The sequence below is a fragment of the Pipra filicauda genome, unplaced genomic scaffold (assembly GCF_003945595.2).
Source record: "Pipra filicauda isolate LSUMZ 115617 unplaced genomic scaffold, ASM394559v2 scaffold196_size3971931_pilon, whole genome shotgun sequence".
Lineage (NCBI taxonomy): Eukaryota > Metazoa > Chordata > Aves > Passeriformes > Pipridae > Pipra > Pipra filicauda.
This window is the reverse complement of record NW_024104305.1, coordinates 196,377-212,669: the sequence shown is the minus strand read 5'-3', so window position 1 is coordinate 212,669 and position 16,293 is coordinate 196,377. Positions and strand designations below refer to the sequence as shown.

The window sequence follows — 16,293 nt, the reverse complement described above, 5'->3', positions numbered from 1 at the left end:
CATAAAGACACGCATCAGCATACTGGTTCCAATCCAGATCGGATTGTGCAGAAATTGGTGCTGATGACAGAGAAAAGACTGTCCCTCACTCTTCCTAATTTGTACCAGAATTCCAGGGAGTTGTTCTTGATTTATACTGTCCTGAACAAAAAATCTGTTTGAATTTGGCAGTTTCTAGGGACACCAAATAACCTGGATCTCTAGGAGAGCTTCGAACCTAAAGTGCTGTACTTTACACAGTTACTACTTTGTTCATCTACTGTGGCTTGTTAAAATGTGAATAATTATCTTCATGTGTGAGGAGAAATAACTACTGAACAAAGGAAATACAAAGTAGATTTTAGTTTCAGTGCCTTTAAAACCCAAAAACACATGAATCTGAGGAGAAGGGATAAAGTAAGCTCCCCTGATGTGTACCTGATATGAGAAACATGTCGCTCTGGAGTCACTGAATTGTGTTCAGCATTTTGGGAGAAAAAGAAGAAAAGCAAAATCTGGGAAAGGGTACTGACTTTCAAATAAGTTTTCAGTTAATTATCTCATTAGCTTTCCTGCAACCATTCTTTTGGTTTTGTTTTTGGTTTTGTTTTTTTTTTTGTTTTGCTCTATTCTAATCCTTTTCCATTATGATTAGAACTTTTTTTTATTTGATTTCACACAGTTATTAGCATAACGTGATCTGTTTCAGGATTGTCTTGGGGATCATCACAAAGAAGAACATATTAGAGCATCTCGAGCAACTAAAGCAGCACGTCGAACCCTTGGTGATTAGATATATCAGATCTCATAATTAGACACATTAGAAGTCAGGAAGCATGAAACTTGTGAACTGTTCAGGGCTTTTATGACGTCGGCTGAACAATGAAATCATCTTATGCTCAAAATTTGTATTCAACCATAAAACAGTATGTGCAAAATCCTTTTGTAGAAATGAAGCTGTTAATGTGGACATACTGTTAGTCACAACATTAAAGGAAAGTAAACAGTAGACTTTCTGATACTTGTGTTGTTGAGATTATGTAGATCCATCTGGTTGATTGATTTCCCCAGGTGGGAAAGCACACACCTAGGAATACTTTTCCCCCACCTAATGCAAATTAAGACTTTCATATATGCCAATTCCTTTTTCTGATCAGGACAGCTTTAAATAGCTGTTAAATAGCAAAGTATCACATCTTCTGAGAAGCAAAGACAAGCGTGTTTTAACCACAGCATTAGATCTTCCCTGTAATCCCCCTTTATCAACGTGATTTTTAAAAATATTTTTATTTTTAGTAAAGTCCTGTGATTTTATGTAAAGTCCTGTGGTTCTGCTGCTGATACCTACAGCAGTTAGTGCACCCCTTTATAAAATGTTCAGTGATATCCAGAGCCACTAAGTGGCATGCTACTATGTTGACTGTTGACTTCAGAATCTAGATATAGTTTTAACCATGATGTTGTGAACTAACCTTAGATAGGTGGTAAACTTTGTCTTAATTTGGACATGGGTTGCTAGTTACATCTCTACTATACATATCCACCACATTTAGCTGCTTATGTGCAAAACATGCTAATTATGTTCTCACTTTATGCTAATATTTCACAAGTATTTCATGCATCCTTTAATAAGACAAATTGAAATGTACTAACCAGAATAATAAGGGCAGCAGCTCATTCATTCTGCTCTTTGCTTCTCTTGTGATATTATCCTTTTGGACAGTCTCACTCTATTTGATGTTTCACAGTTATAATTTTGAAAGACCCTCTCATAAGAGCACTGTATCTAAATTGGAAAATGAAGATTTTCTTTTAGTATTCACAGTTGATTTCCTAAAGCCATGAATTCCAAAAACTATTTAACTGTTGTTTATTTTACAAAAGTTTCATGGCTGATACAGCGTGCTCCTAAGAATACATTCAGCCTGAGCCAGTGCATCAGACTGGAAGGATCCTTAAGGTTTTAAAATGGAGGGAAGGGGAGTTTGATTTGCTGTTAGGATTTTGGGCCATCGAGCAGTACATCACTTCTGATGGCTAGGTTGGAACATATCTCCCTTATTAAATGGGATCAATATCACTTCTGTTTCATACGTCTCTTTTCTTTGTCCCTCTTTGTTACTTTTTTGTTGGCATACACTAATCAAAATTTGATTTTTGTAGAAATGAAAAGTTAAAAATTGTGATGGGCTCTACTTGTATTACTCGTATTTCATTAAAATGGACTACAGCTGTCAGAGACCATCTGATACGGTGTCTCAGCATTGCTGTGTTTTATCAAACTTGTGGTTCGTCAACATTCTGATTAATAAAATGTTTTTGTTTAAATGAGAAAATCAGGCTGTTTACTTTTGCTCTATTCCTGTCAACAAAAAGGACTTGGCTACAGATTTGTTCTGCTTTATTATTTCTCTGCCTGGATTAACATCAGTCTTCCATTTATCCTTTTCAGGCGCCTCCTTGGCATTATAACAAAAAAAGATATCCTCCGTCATATGGCCCAGACGGCAAACCAAGACCCCGCCTCCATAATGTTCAACTGAAACCCATAGCTGAGGAGAGAGAGGAAACGGAAGAGGAGGTTCATTTGTTGAATAGCACAACACTTTAGTCTGGGGAGTACTTCTAAAATCAGAGACAAGAGCTGGGGTTTTGTGTGACAGTGCTGCTGGCAATCAGGAGTCGGTCTGGAGGAGTATGTGGAGAGGAGGAAAATTGATGGGAGTGTGGGAAGGGAGAGCTGCTGTCCTGCACTGGATGCGTCCCGAGGCATCAGGTCTGCCATGATAGTGCAGCGCCATTCTCCAGCCCCAGCCTGGTACTTCAGCATAGAAGAGATGTGTTATTAATCCCTGTTTCTGGAGGGATTGTTCTGAATTGAGCCATCTTGTGGAGGCTGAAAGGTCTTTCCCTTTTTACCATTGAAAACTGTTGTGTTAACTCATGAAACGTATTAACTATTACACGTCACCTTTCTACATTCCAGAAGAGCTTTATTTCTCTCTCTCCTGAGCCGTAAGAAAGCCTCTTTAAAATTGGTGTGTCCTTTTGAAGCAGTTGTTTCTCATATTGAGATGTACTGTGAGTTACTGAGATTTGATCACAAGAAGGAGGTTTTTCTTGTGCCATTAAACATGTGAGTTTGTACATCATGAAACGCTTGGGGCAGTACAGATCCACTGCAACAAAACCAGATTGAACAGGTAATACCTTGCAAGAACCATGTGAGGCTTCTTTCAACCCATGTGCTGTCATGATATGAGAAAACTAAAACCAGATGAAACTAGCATTTCAAAGAAAAATACTGGTTTTGCTGCAGAAAATATCAATAATGTGACCTGGTCTTATGCAATTTTTGTATTATTGAAAACACTATGATATATACCAATGTTGTGCAGTATAAGGAAAAATACTGCTATACTACTAGTTTAAGAGCTGGAACAATTCTGTATACGTGTATCTGGTAAAAATTGCATGCTACAACACTGGAGATCTTTTTTCCCCCCCTGTAAAATTTGAGAGCGGTCATTTTATTTTTTTCTTCTCCACAAAAGATGTTCCACTGCTGACACGGTAGGAAGAAATGTAACTCATAACTTGCACTAAATGTATATTATTTTTCTTGAAGTTTTACCATTCTTTATTTATATTTGTATGGATTAAAAAATCTATTAAATATGAATCAGTTAATATCTCACATAACTAATTACCTTTTTAATGTGATTTTATAGAATAATTCATAATCCTCTGCAAGTAATGGAGGATTAGCAAATGTTTACAACTAGATGAAGGGTTTCAACAAAATGGCTTCTTTATGATCCAACATACATACAAGATCATTTTCAAATATAACTTTCACTGCCGTTACCTTGGATTTCCTTGTTCCTTTACTAGCAGATAACTGGAACAGTAATATTAAAATTTTATTTAAAAACAACCTGCAGGGTTTTAAAATTAATAGGAGAAAGCAACTATATAGATTGCTTTTGGCTCTTTTTTTTTTTTCTCCCAAGTACATAGAGGTGTAAATTATATGTAGCCACACCTGAGCAGCCGGGCAGAATTGAATGCAGTACTTGAAACTTTGGCAGGACTTTAAAATTCAGCAGCAACACACACACTAGTAGATGAACTGACAGATTCCTAACTTCTTTACAGTAGATTATTTTGTTTCATATTCATTTTATCAAGCCACCACCACAAATGTACACAGAGGAAAAAAAGCAATATACTATAAGCCTAAACTAGGGAGGAAAAAATTAAGAAATCTGGCTGACAAAAATCATGTTTCGTTACATGGGGTCGGATAAAATTTCTTTCTTTTAACAATTATGCTCACAAGACTGCAAGAATTCCAAAAATATAGGCATTAAAATTAAAATAACAAGTATGGCATTCATCACAGTTATCTCAACCATCTTTATTCACCAAGTACTCAGTATGATTTTAAGTACAATAACACACTGAACCAAAATTCTGGTACTTTTGGCAAGCTGCAAAATAATGCCTGTACTTAAGGAAGTGCACTGCTGAATTTTAACCGATTTTTCTTAGTTAAAAACTGCCATTGACACTTCATCATCTCATCTCTTGCAGCAACTGGAACCAGTAGAAAGTGAAATGTGCCAGTGCGCTCACAGTGATCAGGCCCTGTATTAAAAATGGCTTTGGAACTGAAACAGGGAATCGGGCTGTGTTAAAACAGGAGTGTTGCAGCCACCTGTAGACTTCCAGGTGGAGTGCTGGTGGTTAAAAATTTGCTGTTACATTGCGTAAGCCTGAAGAAGAAGAAAATTCACAAAGAGCAGGATTTGGCCCATTTACAGAAGACAGCTCTGGAAGTTGTCCGTTTTTTTTCCTACAATGGAAGAATATAAACACACTACACATACAAAAATTGCTTTAAATCAGTTTGAAATTTTTGCCATGTCTAATGCTCTCCTAAAACACTGCTGTGTGTGCTGTATTAACTTGCACCTAATTCTACAGACTGTACTATCTGAATTAAAATACAGTTCACGCCCCTGCTGTGTTTTATAATTTGTGTAGATCCCGAGTGCTGCATATAAATTGTGCATCTCTGTTTACTCTTCTTAACCTGCTAAGCTTTCCCTGTTGACATGTCTTCTGGTAAACATGCAGTAGAGGTTCTGGTAAGGAAGTATGTGTGCCTGTGCTGTGAAACAAAAATGTCCTAATGTAAAACTTGCAGCGCCTTACTCGAGTTACTAATTTGAAAAAAAATGTGGTGGATGGGAGGGGGAAAGTGTCAGCATTTTTTATTTTTTCAACCATTCAGATACTGGTTCATGAAGAATGCATTCTTTGTTAATCTGTGATGTTGCCTAGAGCTGTATTTAATATTGATCTTAATGTTTTTATTTATAATAGTGTGGTAGAGCTGCATATCATTACAGTAAAAATTCTCATTACTGTGATGATTTAATCAAGCATTAAAAACTTCTGTATGACCACTTATTGTTCTGTTCATGCTTTTTTATTGTTTTCACAATATTTATGGTGGTTTTGCATTTATTTTCACCTGAGAGAAAATTAACAGCTAGAAATCTTACATATAAAACTAGTAAGCAGATAAAGGAAAGAATGAATGTTATGAGGTGCAGTCTTTGCATTGCCTAGTATTTGGCTACAAATTAGTAGCCAAATCAACCCAATCACACAGGTCACTATTAGGTAGGGTTTTTTTCCAAAACAAACATTTAAGTTTTTGTTTTAATTATAGAATAGTTGGCTTTTCTGATTTAAAATGGTTAAAAGTGGATGATGCTTTTGTTGTCTAAAAGCCATCTGTTGATGATGTATATTCATAGAATAGCGTGGGTTGGAAGGGACCTTCCAGATCATCTGCTTCCAATCCCCCTGCAGTGGGCAGGGACACTTTCACTAGACCACATTGCTCAAAGTCCCAATTCAATCTGACCTTGAACACTTCCAGGGCTGAGGCATCTACCACCCCTCTCAGCAACCTGTTCCAGTGTTTCACCACTCTCACAGTAAAAAATTCTGTCTTGTCCTATTGCAGCAGGCCCTGATAAAGAGTCTGTCTCCCATTTAATGATGAACAGCACTCAGTAATTTTTCAGTCGGTGTAACAAATTTCATTCTTCATCGCATTAATAGATGAGTATGGATTTCCAGCCTAAGGTCCCCATTGTTGCAGATCTAAGTTGATATCTAAATAACAGTGCAAAAGGTGAATTTTACGGTCCCTTCCAACCCAAACCATTCCATGATTCTACTTTTCTATTATGTGTATAATTTACAGGGCATTAATATGAAGGTCTGTTCTGTTCAGAACATAAGACTAAATATTCGAGAAAGTACCTCTTTTTTAATGTATAAAACAAAACTTCAGGCCCCTGAAAGAGTCACTGTCTGCTTGTGCTTGAATAAATAGAACATGCTGAGTGAAAGGGATGAAGCTGTCAAATTTACAAAAGTAGATTATCTCCTTCATTTAAAACTGAAGATACTTTTCTGCAGCACTCTAACCTACACTGTGAATTGGAGGTACAATCTGTGGCTAAAAAAGTAGGAACGACTTAAATTTGAGCATGTTGCTCCTGGCCTGTAATCTTTGTCAGTAGTAATCAGTATTACTTTCTGTCATCGGTATTACTTACTGTCATTAGTAATGCTGTGACTTACTACAGTGGAAGTCACTGTATGGTGGCAGGTCTGTTGAGTCAGAGCAAATGTTATTTTCCATTGTTTATGGACTGTTATTTCAATCAGTTGCCCAAGAATAAAACTCACAGAGCTGTGGGCCAATGAACTTGAAAACATGTCATTTCTATTTTGTACAAAATCAATTTGGTTCCATTTTTAAGTGTCCAGATTAGTGTTGAAAGCTGGGGATGACTTCTGATTAGCAAGGTAGCAATTGCAGTGCAATTCCAAATTTGTCTTGTACCGTCATTTAGGCTTCCCTTCATCCCATTTGTTTCCTCCAAACTGAGGCAGCCCCTGGATTGCAGGACCCGCGTTAGTGCTCTGCCACAGACGGGAACGCTGCACCTGCGGGTGAGGAGGCGCAGAACGGCACCAACAATCACCCGGAGCAGGGACGTGAGGCTCCGCAGGTGTGTACGGAACAAGCTGGCTGCATGAGTCACCTGGCCGGTGCCTGCGGGCGCTCAGAGCAGTGGGAGGCAGCAGCCCGCCGCTCCCACTCTCCCTCACGCCACGCCGGCTGGCCCGCCTTGCCCGCAGCCCGGGGCGGGGGCGCAGCCCGGGCAGGCGCGGATGTGTCCGGGCCGCAGCACCGCCCGCCCCTCCGCCGCAACAGCCCCGCCCGGCGGCACGTGATCCCCCTCCCCTCCAGGCCCGGGCCTGGCCCGCCGCGCGCAGCCAGCACCGGGAAACAGCGCGTTCCTTAGAAAAGCTTTACTGACCCCAAGACACCGCCACTGAGTACAAAAAGCCCACACACACACACAGACAGACAAGGCTGCCCGCCCCGCCGTAGCCCCGGTGCCCGGCTCAGGGCTCCAGCTGGTCCAGGCCCTCCTCCCGCCGGCTGCCCAAGTGCGACTCGATGATCTCGGCAAAGAGGTTCCTCTTCAGCAGGGAGTAAGCCAGGGGCAGCAGCTGGCCCACCGTCTTGTGGAAGTACTGCAGGAGACAGGGAAAACAAGGCTTTGTTTATCCCGGGGCACTCTCTTCACCCACTCCCAAAGTGGCTGAGCACGTCCTCACGCTACACCTGTCACAGCCACAGCACGCTCAGGCGGGGCTACCTGAGCTGGAAAACTATTTTTAGCGGTGCAGGAAATGACGGTGCCATTACAGTATGAAGAGCTCCAGCCTGTGGCTGAAGTCCTGTGTCCTGTCACAGTCCCATGTCTTGTCACACTCCACAGCTCGAGGGGATTACAATGGTACCTGCAGTAACCATTTAAGCACTTCAAATGTAAAAAACGTCAGACTGTGTTTAGCATTTGCAATAATTATTGCACGTGTAAGCCGATTATAGCTCTTATATGAAGGCAACAAGATTTAAGTCCCTTTCCCTGTCCTGGGCTACAGATAAAGTGTCAGTGTTTCTCTGGCTCTGTAAGCAAGGGGACAGGCAGGCTCCAGTCAGAACCAGAAAGCAGCTCCCAGTATGAGCTCTAAAGCAGGCAGGGACCAAACCACCAAGTAACTTAAGTGTGAAGCTGCTGTTTTTTCCTTTCTGTTTACTAAACAAGAAAATGAAGGTTTCTATTTTTAGAAAACAGCTGCAAAGTTACAGCTGTTTCAAACTGCTGCCTAAGATAGACAGAAGACACATGATACTGCTGTAAACGTGTAATTTGTTGTTGCAGGACTTTGTCAGGGTTTAGTCTTGTGTATCAAGAAGCACATAGCACTAAAGCCGGGTGTTTGCCTTCACCCACTCAGCCAACTGGGAGAAACTGTTTCCTTCACTGCCCTTCCACTTGCAGACAAGATTTAAGCACCTGAAGCAGCCCAGTCACTGAACAAAGGGTCCTAAATGAGCAGGATTTCAGAGGAAAATACCACACATTTTCAGATGCTGTACAGAACTTAAGAGAGCAGGACAGGAAATCTAAGAAACACATTAGTAATTTAAAAGTGCATGGTAAGAGCAGCAAGTTTTCCTTCATTTCAATGACTAAACATTTTAACAAAAGTTCAGCACAGCTCTTCTGGGCCTACATTTAGTATTGAAAGATAAAAATCTTTCACATGATACTCTGGAGCACTGATACTGGTTTTGCTAGAAGAAGCTATTTTGTATGGATCCATTCATATTAGGTTGATGTTTAACTTCTTTGTGTTATTTTCTAGCCATAGACTGATTACAGATATGAACCTTTTCATCAACAGGGTGAATGTTTTAATACAGAACTAAAATAAAATACAGAACAAAAAGCGCTAAGCAGAATCTTTATGTATAATTAAGTGCTATTAAGTGAATCAACTTATTGATGATATTCACTGTTATCACAGAAACAGGGAAGAGACCTCAGGTGGGAGGTGCCCTACACAGCCAGAGGCAGTGCAGCCAGACAGCTGACCTGGAGTCACATTTTTCCAGCTAGGGTTACTACAGTCCATTTCTTGATCCAGTTGAATTTGGGTGCCTGTGCCTATACAAGCAGTTGGGGACAGGGGGCTCCAACTATTCAGTATATTTAGATCAGACATTCTGCACTCTACTTCTGGATTGCAGGATTGGGCTTTCCTATGCACAATTTTAAATTCAACACGGAATAATGTCCTTAAGTGTGACTTTCTAACAGTCTTCATGAATTAACAATATTCTTGTAGACCTTTATGATTTCTAGGGATAATTATTCTACAACACAGAACAATTCCTGGTCCACATATAAAATAATGCATAACTTTGTGAAGCATGATTGCTGTAGTACTCACATGTGATCCATAGCAAAAGAGGTCCATACCCAGTTCATACCCCATTCCATAGTCACATTCATCATTAGCAAACTGAACAAAGGTCAGCATTTCTTGAATGGGTGCAAAAGCCTTCACTCTTTCATCATCAGTAGGAGCATCAACAATAGCCTTGCAAATTTTTTTAAGATTAGCTGCAAAAAAACCAAAGTCAAATATCCAGATGTTTAAATAAATAAATTTAATATTGCACAGAATAGTCTATGGCAAAACCATACCCGTGTGTCAACTAAGTGGGCACACCCTGAACTGCTGGTGAAAAAGCTTACCCCTTTCCTTGGCTGCTCATTCTTGCCCCCTGCCCATCCCTCTGAGTTCCCCCACAGAGAGAGACAAGCATTTGTGTGGTGAACTTCCATCAAGGAACTGATTCTGGTTAAAACAACAGTGGGAGAAGAGGATGGATAAGAAATAAAGCCACAAATCCCTGAATATGGATCAGTTTTTTGGATCTACTTCCTGCATGGCTGTGCCAATACAAAAGATCATCTAAACTACTACTTCAGGAATTATTATTTCAGATTTAACATGTTTCATTGATTTTCATTTGGTTCATCTAAAGACAATACTTTGAGCTCAAGTGTGACGGTTAAGACTTCTACCTTTTACTCCTACCACTTACTCTACGTAGAAAATATGAATGCAGTTTGTTTTTTGCAGAGTCTGTGTGACTGAAGGTTGTTTAAATAAAGCGGAAAAATATCGTAAACAAGATATTTACCATTTGTTTCAGGAAGTTCTCTGTATCCAACATCATTTTTGTCTACAGGAACAACTAGACCTGCTCCATGAAATGCTTTGGTCACCACCTAAATAAAGGGACAGGAAATAGAACATAGCACCATAAGACAGTACTGTGACATAAAGCCACTCACCTCATTAAGCACTAATATCTGTCTGCTGGTGGTCAAACCTAATATAGTGTCCTGGCTCCAGGACATCAACTCAGTTTCAAATAATATTGCAATTACTTTCAAGTGCTGAAGTTTAAAATAACTGGAAACTCCAGTCAAGCTCTGAAGTCTAGGAACCCTTGTAGTCTCTTGTGTAGCACCTCATTTGTTTAGTCACCTCCTACTATAATTATTTCTGATAGGTATGCAAAACTATTACTACCCGTACTATTACTACCCGTACTATTACTACCCGTACTATTACTACCCGTACTATTACTACCCATGGTCCTGTTTCTAACAGATCCAACCCAACTGTTTTAATCTTCCATTTCAACCAGTTTTCTCCATGCCCTCCATTTGTTTTATTTTTTAGACTACTGCCCTTATTGTGGTTTTTTTGGTGGTGGCTTGTTCCTTTTGTTTGTTTGTTTTTAAATTGAATTTTGTTTTACAAGCATAATGTGTTTTTATTTAGTCCTATTATTTGGAACACACTTGTATTAATTTTCCCTCTCCTGAAGTTTTAGAGAGAGATGATTGGCTCTGAAAATTCTTAAATGAAGCATCCTTACTAACTAGAAGGATGAAAAAAAAAACAACCAAACAGGAAGGGAAATGAAAAAAGTTTAACAGAACTTAGTTCTCTCCAGTGGATGAGGAAAGTCATACTTTCTTATCTCTCTGTTTCATCTTCATGGTTTTTTGTTCCAGAGAATAACCCAGATCTTTTGCTGTCCTTGTTAGCTTTTCATCTAGGTCTCTCAAAACAGCACTTTTCTTTTTATCAGTCACTTCCTTGAGTTTTTTTGACAAAAATAATCTGCAAACAGAAAAAACATGCCTTAATAGAAAATAAACGAACAAATCTATAGCCTTTTAAACACTAAACTTCCCGTTCTTATAATGAAGACTAGCAGTCCTGAGTTTATTTATACAAAGACTTGGAAATGCAAGCCTCGTTTAACAAGAAAGAAAAGTTTGGCACAGACAGTACTTGGGCATTTCTTATCTGTATCTGCATTACCATCTAGTTTATGCAATCAGCAGGTGCTGAAGATTCTCCTGAACTCAGTAGCTGTTCATCTTTCTATCTTAAGAATTCAGTTTGCTGCTTTCGTGCCATATACACCATTTGTCATCCAAGTCATGCACACAAATACATATTTATGAGTTTCCTCATGGTGCTTTCAAAACAAATGTCCTCATTTAACTCTGCACTGCACAAGGATTCTTTTGCAGAAGCCACTATTCAGCCTGCTTCCACTGACTGACACATGTCTGTCCTTAAAAAGCTTTCCATTTTTAACCGGCAGGGATGAGATCTGTTGTTTACATTCCTGACATGGAATCACGTAAAGCTTCATGAATCATCTTGAGTTACATATCCATATAAATGTTATCCTGCCCCAAGGTCAGAAATGGCACTTCTTGTATTTATTCATTATATACAAAAGAAATGTACTTTTACGTAGGCAAGAACAAGAGCCAGATGCTACTGGGATACTCCGATTTCCTTCACCACTGTTTGAGATGCCCGCCCTTTACTTACCCAGTATTTTAACCAAGTATTTAACACCCAGTGGGTACTTTTTCCCCTGTAGAGCCTATCCCTGCCAACATATTTAAAGAATGAGATAACCAACGATTATCTATTTTACTTCTGAAAGGAAAACACCGTCAAAAAACCTATAAAGGCTTTGGAGAGAACCTTAAGACTTGCTAGCAGTGGCAGAAAATAAGCACGAATTTCTTGAGAAAGACACGTAAATAAGTCAGCTGCGTTATTCCACACCTCACAATTAACAGTTTCTACTCTATTTTTTATAAGTAAGTATGAACCTTACTTGACTGCTGCAAAGACATTATCACCAACTTGTGAAATCACACAGCCCTTCTTAGCTTCATTTGCACCAACCCACACTGGGAGCTCATCTGGCACATCCCTATTGAGGAAAAAGTACGCACAAATAGTCAAAGTGTGTCCATTTCTCTTATTTCAAAGCAAAATTAATTTGCTTCCTCACTATGCTGCCATCTCCTTCAGACCTATCAAGAAATGCCCTTAGATCTAAAGCTCTAAGATCTTAGAGCATGCCTTAAAGAGAGCTTGCAGCTGTACATGCAAAGAGAATACCTGTTCCCTTTAATTCATTTGACTTTTTCTTCCAAGTATCATGGCAAAAGTTAAAGATTAATAAGTGAAGGTGCTCTGGATGGCTGGGGGAGGTAGTTTAATAAATATTTAAATCGTCTCCAACTCCAGTACCTGTGATCTTTTTTAATAAAAAGATAATCAAGCCATGTGTTAATATCCTATTACAGAAGAGAAAGATTCTTGTTTGATGATTGTGCGCAAGTCTCAAATCATGTCTCATGGAGAAAATAGGACAAAAAACTGCATAATTATGGTCTAGCAAGAGCGTACAGGAAATTAAATACCTGAAATATCCCATGTGATACTGTGTTTTGCTATCCCCAACAAGTATAGTCTGGAATTCTGGGGGATCATAGAAGAATCTCCAATGAAGGTTGAAGTTCACATCTGTTGATTTTGGTTTTTTGTGTTTTCCAGCAAGAATATCATATGGTCCAACCAGTTTAAGTCCAACACTTGACACAAGTGCATCTGAAAAGCAAAGCATGAATTGATTTACATTCTGGTGGGTGCATATCCAGATGCAGTTCCTGTGTCAGTCAGGTATCAAAAGCTTCCACAAATTCCATCAAACACTGTTTACTAGACAAGGAGAGCTGAGACATTCTTTTGTCCAGATAGCTTTCATTTGAGAGTTATTACACTTCTCATAAGAAGTAGCCGTCAACAGTTCAATGTCTGGATGGAGATCAGTGATGAGTGGTGTTCCTCAGGGGTCAGTATTATTAAATATTAATCTTTATCAATTACACAAGACAGTGTGATCACGTGCACCCTCAACAAATTAGCTGATGATGCCAAGCTCAGTGCTACAGTTGACACACCTGAAGGTGGGATGCCATCCAGAGGGACCCGGATATGCTTGAGAAGTGGGCCCATGGGAATCTCATGTATTTTAACAAGGTGCAAGGTGCTGAACCTGGGTCAGGGCAAGCCCTGGTATCAACACAAGCCTGGGGATGAACAAATTGAGAGCAGCCTTCCTGAGGACTTGGGGGTGCTGGTGGGTCAGAGGCTGGACATGAGCTGACAACATGCAGTTGCAGCCCAGAAAGCCAATTGTATCCTGGGCTGCATCAAAAGCAGCGTGGCCAGCAGGTCAAGGGAGGGGATTCTGGTCCTCTGCTTTGGTGAGACCCCACCTGGAGTGCTGCATCCAGCTCTGGGGGGCCCCAGTACAGAAAAGACCTGGCCCTGTTGAAAGGGGTCCAGAGGAGGTTCATGAAGATGATCACAGGGCTGGGGAATCTCTCCTCTGAAGACAGACTGAGAGGTCTTGGTTGTTAGCCTGGAGAAGAAAAGGCTCCAAGGAGACTGCAGCCTTTAAATATTTTAGTACTGAAGATAGCGACAGACTTTTTAGTAGGGTCTGTAGCAATAGAATGAGGGGTAATGGTTTTAAACTATAAAAGGGTAGATTCAGACTAGATATAAGGAAAAAATTCCTTAAGATGAGGGTGGTGAAACACTGGAACAAGTTGCCCAGAAAGGCAGTGGATGCCCCATGCTTGGACACATTCAAGGACAGGATGGATAGAGCTCTAAGCAACCTGATCTAGTTGCAGATGTCCCTGGTTATTTTAGGGGATTAGACTAGATGAACTTTAATAGTCCCTTCCAGCCCAAATCATTCTATAACTCTAAAAAAACTTGTCATTTCTAGAGCACACAGGGATGGCACATTCTGTTATATAATAAATTTGAGGAGGTTGAAACCCAGATTCAGCAGTGCTTACACTGAGTTAAAGCCTTTTCTGCCTCTCACCCCACCAGTGGCAAAGCTGTGGATGTACAAGAAATTGAAAGGGGACACAGCCAGGACAGCTGACCCCAGGTGACCAAAGGGATATTCCATACCATATGGCATCATGTTCAGTATATAAACTAGGGGAAGATGGAGTGTCATTTGGAGTGATGGTATTTGCCTTCCCAAGTAACTGTTACGTGTGACAGAGCCGTGCTTTCCTGGAGTTGGCTGAACGCCTGCCTGGCCATGGGAAGTGGTGAATGAATTCCTTGTTTTATTTTGCTTCTCCATGTGGCCTTTGCTTTCCCTATTAAACTGTCTTTAGCTCAACCCACACATTTTCTCACTTTTACCCTTCTGATTCTCTCCCCTGTCTTACTAAGGGGGAGTGAGTGGCTGAACAGTGCTTAGTTGTTGGTTAGGGTTAAACCACAATATATCTAGGAAACTTGAGTTCCATATCAAACATTTTAAATGTACCTGCAAGAAAGACAGACTTAGACAACGTTTAGTCCCTCTGTATTGCACGATTTAAGTAATCATATATTAGAAAGCTTGAAGTATACATCTGATTATATCCAGGATTCCTGTTTACACTCACATAAATATCCTGCATCTTAACCACAAATTGAAGCTGCATTAGAATGCATCTGACCACCTCCACTTTGCCTGCTTTCAGGTTGTTTTTGAGAGTGAAAGTTAGAAAAGGCAAAATTTAAAACCTCACCACTTGGTTTCTCAGGATCTAGTTCCTCGCAAAACTTCCAAAACTGGTAGAAGTCCTCAGGCAGTCTAAGCTGATAACATGTTTCGGCTTCTTGACAAAGACTGTCAGGAATATCTGCCTGATTTGATCTTCTCTTCTTGACAGCTCCATTTTTTTCGCTCTGTAGATGAAAAAAGAAAGCCCACAGTTAATTTAGCTGCTTTCTGTCAGCTCCACCAAAGGATTTCACAAAGTTTTATATTCATGGAGGAACAATGATTAGGACCACTAGGGCATGTTTGTTAGTTAAAGCAGCATATATACAGATTAGAACACCTATTTTGGACAGAATCCATTAGAAGTGCAGTCTGATATGTGCTAAACATGTATGAAGTAGCAAACTGCTACTTTTATGTTAATGGATCGATATAACCAACAGGAGCACTTCCATTAGTTAATTAAGCAAAGGACTAAGCAACCCCAAAATTTAATCTAAATTCTAAATTATTTTAAAATGACAATTTCCAATCCCACCACAGCCTCTATCTAATAAATTTAGATGTTTACAGATAGTTGAAAGTAGGAATACTATTTTGTCATGTCTGGTTAAATGACACAACAAAAGTCCTCTAGTCTCTACAGTCTGAACTACTGTGTTATTCACCATCAGGAGTAGTGCAGTTTACAGTGCAGAATTTTAAAAGTAGCTTGAAGCTGAAGTTGCTGTTAAAAATGATGTAACATAAACTGAAGCAGACTAGGAAATGATCCATACTGAGCATACGCTCCACTAGAGCAGTAGCCTCAACTACCCCCTACTTGAAATAAAAATTAAAAAAAAAAAAGGCAGCAAGGTTTCTTTCCTGTTTTTAGGAAAGGCCAACGCGGAGGACACTTCCTCTCCGAAATGGGGCCGCCGCCAGGTATCCAGCGACACCGAGTGCCCCGTACCCAGCGCATCCCGCTGGGATGATGCGGCGGCTGCCGGGCACAGCACCTCAAACGCGGCGGTCCCGGGAGAAGCCCGGGGGAGAAGCGGCTCCCGCGCAGGAGAACGAGGGGCCCTGGGGCTTTTTCCTCACAGCGACGGAGCAGACAGAACGAGGAGCGCGGAGCCGGGGACCGACGCTGCGACAGGGCACCCGCGCCGATCCAGGCCTGCGGCCCCGCGGCTACGGCGCTCGTAGCTCGCCCGCCGCCCTTCCCCGGGTGTCCCGGGCCGTGTCCCGCCGCTCCCCCGCCCCACCTGCTCTCCGGCGGCTCCCGCCGCGCCGCGCGGCCTCCGCTTCCCGCCTCCTGCCATGCGCTCGCGCCGCCCGCATCCCGCGCCGCGCGCCCGCCGCGCCCAGCGCGCGCGCTCCGCGCC

General features: G+C 40.9%; 2 protein-coding genes across 6 annotated transcripts in view; one reads left to right on the top strand and one right to left on the bottom strand.

Moving 5' to 3' along the window:
* CLCN3 (chloride voltage-gated channel 3) overlaps window positions 1-5,457 on the top strand; it is a 72,634-nt gene extending 67,177 nt beyond the window's left edge. The window contains exons 13-14 of one of the 4 annotated variants that reach the window (XM_027725650.2): window positions 689-764; window positions 2,432-2,590. In XM_027725650.2, coding sequence (XP_027581451.1) covers window positions 689-764; window positions 2,432-2,590 — 235 coding nt within the window. Of the gene's footprint in view, window positions 1-688; window positions 2,316-2,431 lie in introns of those variants that run through there. The other 3 variants (XM_027725652.2, XM_027725653.2, XM_039380492.1) reach the window with 3 other exon arrangements.
* Window positions 5,458-5,463: 6 nt separating this feature from the next.
* LOC113990333 (histone PARylation factor 1) lies at window positions 5,464-16,268 on the bottom strand. Of its 2 annotated transcripts, none has more exons than XM_027725661.2 (8): window positions 16,174-16,268; window positions 14,949-15,108; window positions 12,759-12,945; window positions 12,164-12,262; window positions 10,989-11,139; window positions 10,145-10,232; window positions 9,385-9,557; window positions 5,464-7,614 (listed from the first exon to the last, which is right to left on the bottom strand). In XM_027725661.2, exons 1-8 carry the CDS (start codon window positions 16,228-16,230, stop codon window positions 7,483-7,485), a joined length of 1,047 nt encoding a protein of 348 aa, XP_027581462.1. In that variant the 5' UTR covers window positions 16,231-16,268; the 3' UTR covers window positions 5,464-7,482. The 2 variants fall into 2 exon arrangements, with proteins under 2 accessions (XP_027581462.1, XP_039236427.1); XM_039380493.1 differs by lacking the exon at window positions 16,174-16,268 and adding an exon at window positions 15,879-16,109.
* Between the last annotated feature and the right edge of the window lie 25 nt (window positions 16,269-16,293).